The 15,499-nt window shown below is 31.2% G+C and overlaps 2 protein-coding genes across 3 annotated transcripts; both read right to left on the reverse strand.

Moving 5' to 3' along the window:
* LOC109348138 lies at nt 771-2,046 on the reverse strand. Of its 2 annotated transcripts, none has more exons than XM_019588392.1 (2): nt 1,915-2,046; nt 771-1,074 (listed from the first exon to the last, which is right to left on the reverse strand). In XM_019588392.1, exons 1-2 carry the CDS (start codon nt 1,996-1,998, stop codon nt 811-813), a joined length of 348 nt encoding a protein of 115 aa, XP_019443937.1. In that variant the 5' UTR covers nt 1,999-2,046; the 3' UTR covers nt 771-810. The 2 variants fall into 2 exon arrangements, with proteins under 2 accessions (XP_019443937.1, XP_019443936.1); XM_019588391.1 differs by having other exon boundaries at nt 771-1,107; nt 1,891-2,046.
* LOC109348139 (phytosulfokine receptor 2-like) lies at nt 4,678-8,731 on the reverse strand. Its single transcript, XM_019588393.1, has one exon. It carries the CDS (start codon nt 7,958-7,960, stop codon nt 4,790-4,792), a length of 3,171 nt encoding a protein of 1,056 aa, XP_019443938.1. The 5' UTR covers nt 7,961-8,731; the 3' UTR covers nt 4,678-4,789.

Consider the following 15,499-nt stretch of genomic DNA (forward strand, 5'->3'; position numbering starts at 1 on the left):
CAAAACTCTTAAAACTTTAGCTTCTTTCACAAGTAAATTTTTTGAAGAATATATATTATTTTGCCCCTAAATAAACTACTGTTCTTTCTTTATTTTCTCATTAAAAATCTTCTTATTTTTTACTTTGCTCTACTACAGTTTCTTTTTATGGAGAGTTTGTTTCAGACTGAAGTTGGGAATGAACCTTACATCATCCATGTGTCAAAAAGAAGAGTGATAGTTTTGTAGTAGCATAAGCAATTTTAATCATTAACCCTGGCATAGAAGGATCATATTTGTCACCTATTGAGTTTTGAGCCATATTTGTACTAGTGTATTTTTTACAAGGTGGAAAAAAAATGCATTTCTACTACAAAATCAAAAAAGACAAAAAAATGTATCTGTTTTGAGTCTCAAACCAAATTCAGTATCTAATGACAGTTTATTAGCTTAAGCAAAAATGATATATAGAAATAATTGAAAGAGATATGTGAATTTACCAAAAGGCATATATTTTATGCTAACCAAGTGGAAAATGAGTACATTCAAGGGTACGATACTTAGTAAGTCATACGACAACAACAACCAAGCCTGTATCTCACTAGGTGGAGTCAACCTAGCATTAGTATTATCATTTCGTTGATCTATATCATAGAGTTTTGATAAAGTTTTATGTAGGCTGTGGACTGCATAACACAACCTTCACATTTTATCCGAGCTTAGAACTCGCTATGTACAACATCAAGCACATATAGGTAGATTTTTATATATAGCTAAAAAAAAACAACTCCAAAACATTAACCATGACCTTTACCAACCACACCATTAACTTCAACTAAACTCAACCTTCTTATCACAACCATCTCCAAGTTGGCCTCTTAAATCTTCAGTACTTCTGTACTCAACAGTGTCCACAACATTGGTATCAGCCTCTGCTGTTGTTGTCTCCAACACTGTCTGTGTTGTGTTCTTAGTTGCATCCCATGCTGTCTCTACTGTTTCCTTAGCAGCATCTCCAACACTCTCCAATGACCCTGTCCCTTTATTTGATGCTTCTGCCACAAACCCTGTCACACCACTACCATAACCTCTACCCTTTGCTCCTCTTCTTATATATGGATCACCACCCTGAATGAAATTGGTACAAGGTATTCATGTGAATCAATAAGAAAACATATATATATATATATATATATATGTGTGTTTGTATATCAGTACAAAGATTTATATACAAATAATATATTATTCAGTATTCATTATATTAGTTTCGTTTCTTGAATAGTCATAATGACTGATTGATGTACCGACAAAATATAAAACTTTCATAAATGTAAATGCACACATTTTTTTCCTCTTCCTATATATTTCTAATTTATGTAAGGTATGATCATGGGCCTAAACTAAAAACCTCTCACCATAATGCTTGTTACATACACATCACACATGAATTCAAGAATTAGATCTAAACCTCATACTTAAACTACCCTAACAACTTCTATATGGATGAAGATATTATTGTGCTAAAATACAATTGGAAAAAGGCAAAAGTAATATTTATGGAAAGTATAAAGATTATTACACAATCATTACATTATCCACTATCCATTTCACTTACCTTTATGAAAAGTTGGTGATGATTAATATAAACATAAAATGATCAGTATATAAAACTCCTATATTATCAATGCATATATATTTTTTCCTATATATTATATGAGGGTCTATTTACAAATTAAATTTTGTAGATATAAAACACAAATGAAGATATTGAAAGTTATCTATAAAAACTTTTATTTTTATTTATTTCCCTCTAAAATCAACCCAATATATATCCAATGAAATAATGTAAGCAATAAAAAATATAATGATATATATAAGAGTGTAGTACTATTATTGTAGTGTAATTATTACTTGTACTTGAGTATGCAAATAAACATTTGAGAAGAAGTGCATGTTGGTGCTGATTATAGCAGGTTTAGAAGTAGTTGATTGGAGTTGTTTGACCAATCTTTTTGCCATATCTTAGCTTAAGGAAAATGTGAATGGATTAATACCTTGGCTAGCTTTTATATGAATCAGTTTAATTACAATATTATACAAAGGGGATGAGAGAGTCGGTGTGTGACACGTGGTGGAACAAAACATTATGTGACTCTATGACTCATGACAATTTCAGATTTGCCACGTGTCAAAATAACACGTTCCTCAATATTTGAGCTTTGGGTGTCACGTGTAAGTTGTAATGGACCTGCATGGGTGCATTGGTGGAGATGAAAGAAGAAGTCTAGAACTATAGTATAATTCCTTCTATTCACTGATTTTAAATTGAGAAGAATATGTATACAATTATATTATAATAATTTTTATGTTTTCACTGTATCATCGGTCATTTATTTTTAATTATTATTAACTTTTTAAAAAGGTTATATAAATGAGTGATACATAATATATTGACTATGTATAAATCTTTACACTTCAATATTTACATATTTCACTCTTAAATTTGGATTTGCAACCATTATAGATGATTATATTTTACCGCTGAAAACAACCGTGAAATTTAATCTAGTCTCAACCTTTCTATCATTAACTTAGAATTTATGTGTATTTTCTAATAATATAATAAATGATATTATCTTGAACCTATTAAATTTATATAATAACTCTTCTGATTTAATGTTCGACTTGAATATTATAACATGAATGATTATAACCACATTTATTCGTAATTACTCAAACAATATAACTCTTCCGATTTGATGTTCGACTTGAATATTATAACATGAATGATTATAATCACATTTATTCGTAATTACTCAAACTGACAAGATTTGGGAGTACCAAAATCAATCTGACAATAAAATTTATCTAATACATACAATCGGGATCAAATTTCAAAACACATTTATCCACGTTATTATGCCTTAATTATAAAAATCGATATTAATTAACTCAAACACTACTTATATAGTTTAATTTTTAAAGATGAAAAATGAGTAATTATTAATAGACCAAGAGTTTTTGTCTCCACCTATCACTCCAGTTCATTGTCCATTCTCTTTTCTCCCAATACCTCTTTAATTTCCACATTACATCAAACAAGAGAAGAACATTCTCTTATTCCTTAGCATCGTTCATAATAGTTGAAAATTTTAATATTTAGTGCTAATAATGTTGCTTCTACTTTTGTGGATGATAACTTGAGTACTTGACCAATATCATTTCTATTTTCATTTTTTTGTGTAAAGTATATCTTAAAATATATGGCATTAGTGATCACCAACATGGAAGAGAAAATATTTTAGCTACTAACTTAGATTCCCAAAAAGCATTAGCATATATTTAAAGAGAGAAAAATGTATGCACAAACAGTGTCAGAGTTTTTTACACTATCATTACATCATCCCTTATTAAATTATGATTATTATTGACTTTTAAATCTAAGTAATACAAATAAACGGTGAATGATGCAATGACTATATATAAATTATTACTACATTATTGTTATTTCAACTTTATGGTTGGTTTCTTGTGATTTTAGATTAATCAAAACTTTTTCCAATATTTCAACTAAAATAATAGCATACAAGCCATGTATTATATATGGGAGTGAGATTTCACATCAGAAGTGCTATGATGGGATTTATTTATTCAGCCAATTGATATATTCCAAAGTGCATACTCCACTCAACTTGTATTGGTCCTTTTCTTAAGAGATAAATCCATGACCATATTCAATAAAATAAATGTTTGTTGATACACTCTTTTACATATATAATAACACTTTTAAATGTAATGCATAATTTTGCATTATGTTTTGTGCATATAGAAATTATTTTAAAAAATGTATTGCTCCATATCATATAAACTTTACATTAAAGAAAGAAATAGTGCATGCATGCTTTTTAGGTAAAACCACAATCTACAAGTTGTTTTTATAGCCACACAATGTGAATCTTAGAAACTATCAAGATCAGGACAAAACTCCAAAACAACTCTAATTATTTTTGTATTATCAAAAGTATTCCTTACCCTAAAGAATTAATCCATTTTAAATTATGTGACTATCCCTCTTAACACATATTGTTCCAAGAATTAAACTATTTATTTTTTAATTATCTTGTAGATTTAATAAAATTTTACCCCATTAGACTATCATCTTATTAGTTGTAAATCGGTTTGATTAGACTAGGTGAAAAAAAGTCAGCATAAGTAATAAATACACCTCAATTTGGAAGGACTTTGTTGAAATTTGTCATATTCACCATGCCTCACATGTCACAAACATATAAATTGAAGAGTGTGATATTTATATATTGTCAATATAAAAATTTATACATAATCAGTATATCATTCAGTATTCATTTGTATTACTTTTTTTGAAGAGTCAATGATTATTAAATATAAATTGTGGATAATATAATAACATAACATAAAACTCATAAATTATTGGGGCATTCATTTTTCCCTCTAAATTGAATGGTACACTAGATAACTCAAAGTCTTCAACTACCATATCACAATGGAAGATTAGTTCTTGTTGTATGAAAAAAAAACAGTGGAAGATTAGTTATAAAGGGAGAAAAATACTACATATTTATATTACTTCTTAATTCTTATTACAAGGCTATCTCAAGGCCAAAATTATCATTTTTATACAGATTATACCTATAAGTATAAATGTACTAGAGGACATAATAAGAAGGAAAAAAAACAAATAAGACACTAGCCATATTAAGAACATTCCACCTTCATACAACAAACTTGCTTTACAAGTGTATTATCTTTTGCATGAATGCAAGAACTTAGATCATTGTTGAGGGCCATTATAACTTACAGCATCAAGCCATGAAACAACTGATTCAATGAAGGGTCTCTGCCTTGGATCTTGGTCTAGACATTTACAAGTAATGGCTAGCACCTCCAATAGTTGTTTCTCATGATCCTTGTGCCAAATAGCTGGATCAAAAATTTCATGCTCCTTGTTCTCATATTTCATTTGAGACACCCAAAACACCAGATTCCTGCAATTTTTACCCTTGATGACTTCTACAGGCCTTCTACCCGTAAGAAGCTCGAGAAGAACGACGCCGAAACTATAAACATCACCCCTGAAGGTTGCTGTCAGTGTCTGACTATATTCTGGAGGAATGTATCCTAAAGTTCCGACTAAATCTGTTGTGACATGAGTATCATATGGTTGAAGTAGCCTAGAGAGACCAAAATCAGCCAAATGTGCTTCAAACTTATCATCCAACAGAATGTTGCTAGATTTAACATCGCGATGCACAATGTATGGTTCACAACCCTTGTGCAAGTAAGCTAATCCACGAGCAGCGCCTTGCGCAATCTTGAGTCTCACATCCCAAGTTAGAGCCGAATTTTCATCCACACACTCATGCAGCCAATAATCCAAGCTTCCATTCTCCATGTATGAGTAAATCAGAAGTCTGTCGTTGCCATGCCGACAATAACCTTTAAGGGAAACAAGGTTCTTGTGTTGAGCTCTTGAGAGGGCCTCTACTTCAGCTTGGAATTCACGTTCTATCTGACCACAGTCCCCAGAAAGTTTCTTGATAGCTGCTTTTGTGCCATTTGGAAGATTAGCCTTGTAGACAAGACCAAATCCACCGCAACCAACAATATTTGCTTGGTTGAAATTGTTTGTGGATTTTAACAAATCTGGAACTGTAAGATCCTTGCAATCTGAATTCTGAAAAAGCACCAATTTTGAAGAAACAAGTGCTCCAGATAACCTGTGTGACCTACTACTGAATTCCTCATCATTGTTGTCAATTGGCTTATCCTTATCCCTCTTTGACATTTTTACCACAATAACTGCAAGAAGCAGTGCAAGCCCTACCCCAATGCCGATTGTTATGCCAAGTACATTTCCTATACCAAATTTTCTGGCAGAGCCAGAAGAAATTTTGTGTCTAAAACCATTACTTACAGCGTTGCAAGGAGAATCAATGTCCCGACAAAGGCCAAGGTTGCCCTCAAAGCTTGAACTAGGGAAGCTTAAAAATTGCCCGCCCGATGGAATTGCTCCCTGCAAGTGATTATATGCTACACTGAATTTTGACAAGAATGTGAGGTTGTTAAATGATGGAGGAATTGTTCCGTGGAGATCATTATAAGATAAATCCAATGTTTCCAAGTTCCCCATCTCAGACATAGAGCTAGGAATGGTACCGGTGATGTTGTTCCGGCTTAAGTCCAAGACATGCAGTGATTTCAAATGACCAATTTCAGGCCAAATATTTCCAGTTAACATGTTGTTGCTCAAGTATATTGATGGAGGGAAACTTGATGCCTGGTTATATTTCAGCCCACTAGCACTCTTGTTTCTCTTGACAAGGAGAGGAATGCCCGCAGATGCAGTGAAATTCGACCGGCTACAATTTGGGGAAATAAGTCCCCTCAACTCTGTCAAACTTTTCGGTATTTCTCCCGTGAGAGAATTGTTTGAGAAATCCAAGTAGAACAAACTGTCCATTCCACCAATCCACGAAGGAATACTACCACTCAAATGGTTCCAAGACAAATCAAGGACTCCTAATTTCCGGCAATTCGACAGCCAAGAAGGAATATGGCCTTTAAGACCACAATTCCCAAGTGCTAAAACCATAAGGCTCTCAAATCCTGCTGTCACGTTTTCTGGAATTTCCTCACCATGGAAATTCTTGGTGAGGATAAGAGTGGTGAGGTTTTTGCAAAGCCGCAGAGTAGACAGTGACCTAGACAAGTTCTCTAAGCTGTTGTTTGACATGGATACAAATGAAAGTGAAGTCAAGTTAGCATAGTTTTCAGGGATAGATCCATTTAACTCATTCTTAGCAAGGCTTAAAACTTTCAATTCGCGACAATAGGCCAAGGAACTTGGAAGGTATCCCGTAAGACGATTACTAGCAAGATCGAGTGTGTTAAGATTCGACAACCTAGTGAAATCAAGATCAATAGTACTCGACAAGGAATTATTTCTAAGATCAAGAACTCTAAGCTTTGAGCATAAAGCCAAGGTGGAAGGCAAAGATCCCGAAAGTGAATTGGAATGTGCTACTAATTGTTCTAGCTGCAAAAGTTTCCCAAACACATTTGGAAGTTCCCCTGAAAACTGGTTTCCATAAACCACAAAAGCTTTTAGACTAGAAAGCTTACTCAGATTTTTGCTCAATATACCAGACAAATTGTTGGCAGAGACTGAGAATTGCTCCAAGGCTGACATTGAATACAATGAATCTGGAAGAGAACCATAAAATGAATTGGAATCCAAATGCAACTTTTTGAGAGAGGTGCTGCAATTATCCAAGCCTTCAAGATCACCAACAAAATGATTTGCAGATAAATCAAGAGTGTGAAGACCCTTAGAAGCACTGCAAATTTGAGAACTGAACCTGCCAGTGAATGAATTGTTACTCATGTTGAGAGCAAGGAGATGCGGAAATTCTCCAAGTTGGAAAAAAGGGTCATCAGAAAACAAATTGCTAGAAACATTCAATATCTTAATTGATTCCAAACCAGAAAGTGGACCAGAAACTTGTCCAGACAGCATATTATGGCTCAAGTCAAGAAACCTCAACTGCTTCAACTTGGTGAACTCTATAGGAATTCCACCAACAAGATTATTGATTGAGAGATTCAACAAAATAAGCTGATCTAGCTGAGCTAGAGAAGGTGAAATAGTTCCATTGAGATCCATTTCAGGCAGAACCAACTTAGTAACTCTTCTACCAGTTCCACTATCACCAGTTACATTACTATCACAAACAACTCCAATCCAATTACAGCATACAGTATCATTGGACCATGATGTGATTATAGTACCTTTAGTAAGGTTACCTGCAAATTCTTTCAAAGCTGATAAATCATTCAGGTTACATGATAGTGTTTGGTTGTTAAGACCCAAAGAGAGGTAAACTAAGCAAGCAAAGAAACACTCCTGCAAAAGTGTTACAAAGAAGCATCTTGGCAGCACCATTGTTAAAACTAAACTGATATGTGCAGCTCAGAATCAAAGGCTAAGCTTCCATGAACAAAAGCAGAAGCTGACAAGCAAATTTTACTCACAGCTACAAAATTTTCAAGCCACAAATTGTAACAAACAACTTGCACCTTCTAAATGAAACACCAAATACCAAGTACAAGTATAAGACTTAGATCACCAACCCTCACCAAATCCCAAGAAAAGGAGATCTAGACAGTGGAAAAATCTAACAAAAAACTATTAAATATGAAAGGAAAATGAGAAATTCAGCAACACCACCACCCCTTGAAGAAAAACTTATATCACATATCCCCAAACATCAGAGAGTAAAATAAGGTACCATGTGATAACAGCTTGTGAATGAAGCAACCAATAGTATCAATTAAAAAAAAGGAAGTAGAGATAACAATCAATTACACAAGTAGAAGCTGGTGAGATCCCTCAGTACCCCACCAGAAAATTAAAGATCTTCTTTGACTCTGAAAAACCAAAACCCCAATAACATAATATTGCTCAAAACTTCAACTCAACAACATAACAGTGACCCTTTAACTCACAAGATCTCTAACCCCAAGAAAAACCGTTTTTTTTTTATATGTGAAAAATTAAAAATTGAATCTTTATTAGCTTGATATGACAGGAAACCAAAAAAGGTTTGAAATTTGAGCTCAAAAGTGAGTTGAAGAAGGAGAATAGAGAAAAGGGTAGTAGCTAAAAACAACAGTGCCCTGTGAAACCTAACCTCCGGGAACTTCATAGCATGGGTTTGCTATAATTTATAAACCAAAAAGTCAATATTTTTTTTTGGGAAATTGTTATTTAGTCTTTAACTTATTTTTTTATTTACAATTTGGTCTTTTTTCTTAGTTTAGTTTTTCAACTTTGTTTTTATTACAATGTTAATGTTATACGTACGTAGGTATCTCATGTTTTTTTTTGTAGTACAGATGGTATTTTAACACTTTTTTTAGTAAAAAATTAATTTTCATTAGAATTTGTGATTGTTGCTTTTAATAAATATTGCTATCAGGAATCGAATTTTGATTTTAGGAATTTAGTAAAGTCTTACACTATTAGACTAAGGCATTTTTGGTATGTCATTTGTTTCTTACTTAATAAATTAATATATTTTAGTCTTTAAGAGTGTATAACATATAAATGAATGTCATTATCAAGAATCAAACCCTTCACCAGTAAAATTTCAAACTACTAAATTAATATCTTGGATGCATCTTTCTTTCTAATTGTGTAGGAAAACAAAGTTCAACACCCGAAAGTAATAATAAAATTAAAGAATAGTCAGTACATTTTAATCATTCATTTGTATGGGTAAAAAATCAGTAATAATAAAACATAAATAATAAAGGATAAAGTGACTATATATAAAATTTATATACTACACGTACATATATTTTTACTCTAAAAAAATTCAACATTGGGACAAAATTGAAAAAACAAATAAGTGAAGGATAAAAAATGTGTTTTTGTCTAAGTGTAAAAAAAATTCTTACAAGGTTGATGTATTTTTTCAAAGGGAATAGTGATAGACAGTGATAGACAGGTTCTAGAGGAAGACAAAGAAAGCAGAAATTTCAAATCAGGGAATAGTGTATAATAAGAGAGATGCAGGTTAGATAGTGCAAGACAGAAAAAGAAAGTTCTTTCTCTTTCTGGTGTATCAATACTAAATTATTAATATATATTTTTATTTTGGATTTTTGTTATTATAGGCCTACATATTTTTAAGAGTGGGTTTAAAAGACAAAACAAATTATGTTGGATTCAGAAAGTTGTTTGGGTGAATCTTTCAATTTTTAATGCATTTTATACATAGGATATGGAGGAGGACCATTTGAAGTGGGGTAGGACAAAGCTGACTTTAATATTTTACCATTAATGCCTATAAAAAATTAAATATGTTATTGTAAGGTTATTTTGGCTTTGATACCATAAAAAATGGTTTTGAATTCCTAATTTATTTATTTTGTTTTTGGTCTAGTGTTAACTAAAATTCGTTATGTAGGTGTTTTGATTTTGTTAGTATATGGGCAAAAATTAAAATAAATTAAGTAGAATATTAAATTAAAATTTTATTTTATAGGAAATAAAAACAAAAATGCTTCTATTCTCCGTAGACTTAAAAAATACTTAACTTCTTTGGCCTATTAACACTTTAGATTGCTAACGCATCCAAGTTGATAGTTTAAGAGAGCGTTATGTGAAATCTTACTTTTAGACTTTAGTTATGAGTTTGAGTATAACCTTAAACTTCAGTCATTATTTTTTTATGACTTTTACTTAAAACTCTACTACATTCTGTTCTTTCATAGAACACAAAGGTATAGAACGATAGTTGATTGGTTGCTGAGGATGGAGAGGAGCTAGATTCGTCGGTGGAGGTACCTGAAAATGTTCTCCAACGATCAAGTCAGTATATGAACTTGGTGATAAGTGTATGGGGAGTATATCAATAAGAGGAGAGAGATCAATAGAATAAGTAATGTTAGAGAGTAAGGAGATTAAGATACTTCCTGTTGGTATGGACTTCTATTTATAGGTGGGAGAGTTGACTTTGGGCTTTTGACAGGTAATGTAGTACGTAGCCGACCAAGAATATTGTCGGGGGCTGCTTTTCCCGTGTCAGGCGGTCTGTCAGGATCGTACTCTACGCTACCTTGTCTTTTAGCCTGTGGCCGGTTTGGTAGCGCTCTGCAGTCTGCCTGTCGTGTTAGCAGGTGGGTTGGTGAGGTACAGATGGCGTGCCAGGAAATATCTCCAAGGTCAACTCTGGTGGGCCGAACACGCGAGACCTACCTCGGCGACCGAGCATGTGAACCTTTGGATCGTCGGGTAGGAACACACTCAATAAAATCGACTCATTGACCCCATTATCTTAGGATAATCACAAAATTAATTTTTTTTTTGTTTTATATCTCTTAATATTTTAGGTTATGTACATAATTTAAGAATTAATTAAATCATGCAAGGAAAAAAATTTAAAACATAACTAACCAAGTATATTACAATTTTTAACGTATCTAATAGAATAATGATTATGTTCATTTACTCTAAAAAACATGAAGGATGAAGAGAAAAAAATATATGAAATGATAGCTTAAGAGTTTTTATATTATGACTACTAGTAGGGGTGTTTGCGGTCCATTTGGATCAATTTTTAAGTAAAAAAATCATCCGATCCAAACACGTAATTAGTATGTGGTCCAGTCCAGTCCATTTATATTAAGATGTCAGATCCAATTCGGTCCAAATATTATATGCGGTTTCGGTCCGGTTTGGATCGGTCTATTTTTTAGATATAAACATATAAATTCCTTCAATTTTAGCCTACAACACCAACAAGGTAGTAACCAGAACAATTAAGAACAATTTGATTCTTTTAATAGCAAGATTAGAAACATCAATATTCATATTGTTACGACATTTTATATGCGTTTTTGCATATTTTAGTTAACTTAATAATATCGGTCCGGTCTGGATCCTAGACGTGAAACCGAAGACCGGACCGGACCGATCGGTCCTTAAAAAATAAATCCAATACGATCCGAATACATTCGGTTTTTGCGGTTTCGGTCTACTTTGGATCGGTTTGCGGTTTTTGTTTTGGACCGGTCTGGATTTGAACACCCCTAACTACTAGTATGTTGACAGCAGTCATTGTTATGTCTGTCATTTTGTTTTTTTATCATTTATAACATGTAGTTTGTATGTTATAAATGACAAATATACTATTTTTGTTAAATATTTGTAACTTGCATTTGAATTTATTCGATTGGTGTAATGATCAACTTTTTTAAATACAATTTCAAAATAAAAAATAATAAAGGTAAAATAAGAAGATAATGTTATATAGTTTTTTTGTAGAAATAAGAAGATAATAAGTGCAAAATATGGAATAAAAAATTATACCATGCTAGGATGATTGTTTTGTATTTTCCTTTAATTAAGTAGTATAGATAATTCATATTTAATCAAATTTCATTTTCAAGTATAAAGTAATATAGATAATATAAATAATACATTGATTATGTTCATAAGAAAATGAATACAATCATGATGCATGTTATATGACACGTTATTAAAAAACATTCATATAATTGATATTAGAGATCAGCCATTTTCAAATAGACACATTCATGTTGTCTATTTTAAAAAAATTAAACATAGATAAAAATCAAATATCCTACATAATTTAGTGATTGAAGAAATACATTAGGTTAGAATACCTAATTATTCAAAACATTCTCACAATATTATCATTGTAGAACTAATTCCAAGCCCAAGTTGACTTCCTCTCTCCACTAATATCTTCTACAAAATCAAACTTTGATTCTTACATGAGACCTTAGTGTTCCTTTAACGTTACACTAACACCAATGTGGTACATATTAAATTATGATAGTTTTTGTGTAGCTACAATTATCCAAATTGAAGACAATCATTTTTTAGTCAATAATATTTTCAATATAATAAGCCTAGGTTATATAAAGAGTTGTATCTAAACATAAAACTCGATCGATCCCAAATATTACTAGACAGAAAACAAACATATAACAGTTCATAGCATTGTATTTTACACAAAGAATGGTGGCTTTGGATATGAGTTAAGTATACTTAGTACTCTCATGTATTTCATTTTCTATTATAAAAATTGTTTCAAGTTTCAACCAACTATTCATTCATAATAAATTTTGATAGTTGATAAGGCGGGATGGGGATCTGCTGTCCCCAACCACGTCTCTGACCAATCACAATAAAGCAAAATTAATAAAGTTATAAATATTTAATTTTTTTTAACTGACATGATATAATAGAATTGGTCCAGGACAGGGTTTGAGACAGAATTTGAGACAGCAGATCCTTGTCCGATAAGGCGGTAATGTGAATTTGTGATTATATGAGTCAAACAACGTAATGGTTGCAAGAGTTAAATATATTTAATGATCAGCCATGCATAATATTGAAACTTTGAAAGTGTAAATACGGACAATTAAATTCGTCTTGTTTTTTTTTATAAACGTCAAGTATATTGTTTAAAATTTTACAACTCTCATTTACTAATCATCAATAATATGTGTATTTAACTAAAAAAAAGTATGTATATTTACAAACCTAGAAAAGAACGTAAATTAAAAATGATTAAAAATAAATATTTTAAATTTACTGGTTTAAAACAAAAATATTAAAAATACATAAGCATAGTTCACTTAATGTATCAAAATTAAGTGTTAATAATTTATAATACTAGATATATAATTTATGTTTTGGATTTGATCACAAGGGAAAATCAAGTGGAAAAGGGAAAGAGTCTGACTTGATGACTTACAAACATGTGGCCTTATTTCTCTTTATGACCCTATTAAAGTACAAAGAAGCCACTCTTTCTCAATGGTTATGGTATGGTACCTAATTTTGTTTTTTTTCTTGAAAAATGATCTTCCCATCACATAAATAATATGTTTTTTTTTTGTAGGAAGAGTATCCTAGTTTTATAAGTAAGGAGCTAATTCTTTATTGCATGCGTGATTGTCCCTTTAAATAAGTGTCACACTCATAAATTAAACCCTTAAATTTTTGGTAATCTTGTGAATCCAACATAGTCTTATATCACTAAACTAACGTTTTATTGGTGTATAAATAATATGTGTTAGAAAGTACTATTTAATTTATTAAATGATTGATTTATAAATTATATATTCATTTTTCCGTGGTATGAGAAGATATCTCATTACCTTTTTATCTAACTTTGAAATAGTGATTAGGAGTGAGCAAGACCCGACCCTACCCACTCACCCGATACAGTTCGATCATGATCGAGTCCAAATAGGGTCGGGTCTGATCGAATCTAGGATTGAGTTTAGGTTCAAAAAATTGATTCAGTCAATATTTAGGGTCGGGTAGGACCAAACATAATTTGGCCTGTCCCGTCCCATTGTCATTCACTCATCACATTTATATTTGTTTCTACTCAAAAGTGTAAAGAGTAATAATACCTTTTTGGTCGAAAATATCATTAATTCTTTAGTTTTTCATCATATATACATGATTAATAATATATATATACATATATCAATTTATATATTAAATTACATATTCATAGTAATAAATAATATTGAGAATTTTTTATTTAAAATGAGTATGCATTATATTTACAGAGTCTAGAGTCGGATCAGGTTTAAAGGCTAACCCTATCGATATTTAGAGTCAGATTAGCTTCGGATTCGGGTTCAAAAAAAATGACTCAACCAACATTTAGGGCTGCGTAAGGAAAGCCTTAATCCGTTTCAACCCGACCTATGTTCAGCTCTAATAGGGAGGTTGATGAGGCTGGATTGTTGGGACATGCTTCCATTATACGTGTGGAAACTATGGCAAATTTTTGTCTTGTAAAAATAATTGTTTTTACATTTTAATCAAATTTGTCAAACATGCCAAATTAAATTTTGGAACACTTTTTTTCTTTGGAATTACTCTTTCCAAAGCATACCATTAAGAATGAGTTAATGGAATAAAAAAAATCCTCCATATTTTTATGGATTAAATATGTTTTTCTCCACAAAGAGTTTTGATTTTAATTCTTATATTTTGATTTTAGTTTCATCCATGATATGTCAATATCACAATTGTCCACACTAATAATTAGATCATATATATCATATATGAGTGTTAGTCATGTCACGAGTTTTATGTGAATTGTCTTAGTTTTAATTTAGTCCTTTAAACCTACTTTCAAGGCATAATCTCACCTTTCATGTGAATTGTTTTTATTTTATAAGCAAAATGTAGACTATTTTCTTTATATTTGTTTCAAAGTATTTATTTGTCAAATTATTGTTTTTATCTATTCACCATAATTGTTTTAGAAACTAATTTTCTTTAACTATTAAAAATAAATCTCTTATTGACTTATCTTTAATCTTTCTAAATCACTTATGGGTTAAATTATATTTTTTAAATTAAACAAAATAGACTAAATAAAACTTGTCAAAGGAATCTATTTGAATTATCTATGATTTTTTATTGTTAAAAATTGTTTAAAGGACGATATTTTGAAACCTATCAAATAAATTCAAGCTTAATTATTTATAAAACTAGCAAGTTATCCATGTAGTAGTACCGGACGATATTTTTTACAGCATGATTAATCATATACATATTACATGTGCATTCACATGGTTAAGAATACATATATTATTCACACATCCACATGGTTAAAAACACACATGTTAATCGTTCATTCATATGATTAAGAATATGCATGTGACCTATGTATTCGTATGGTTAAAAACACACATGTTACTCATATATTCACATTCCTATGAACACACATGTTACTCGTGCATTTACATAGTTAAAATACACACACATGTTATTTATACATTTGCATTGTTAAGAACACATGTGTACTACCTATGTATTTAATTGTTCAGACATATAAGAAAAATAAATGATAATTTCGAATTTATTTTGAAATTATTAAGAAATGCAATAATAGATTTAATATTATTATATTAT

The sequence above is a fragment of the Lupinus angustifolius genome, chromosome LG05 (assembly GCF_001865875.1).
Source record: "Lupinus angustifolius cultivar Tanjil chromosome LG05, LupAngTanjil_v1.0, whole genome shotgun sequence".
NCBI classification, from domain to species: domain Eukaryota; kingdom Viridiplantae; phylum Streptophyta; class Magnoliopsida; order Fabales; family Fabaceae; genus Lupinus; species Lupinus angustifolius.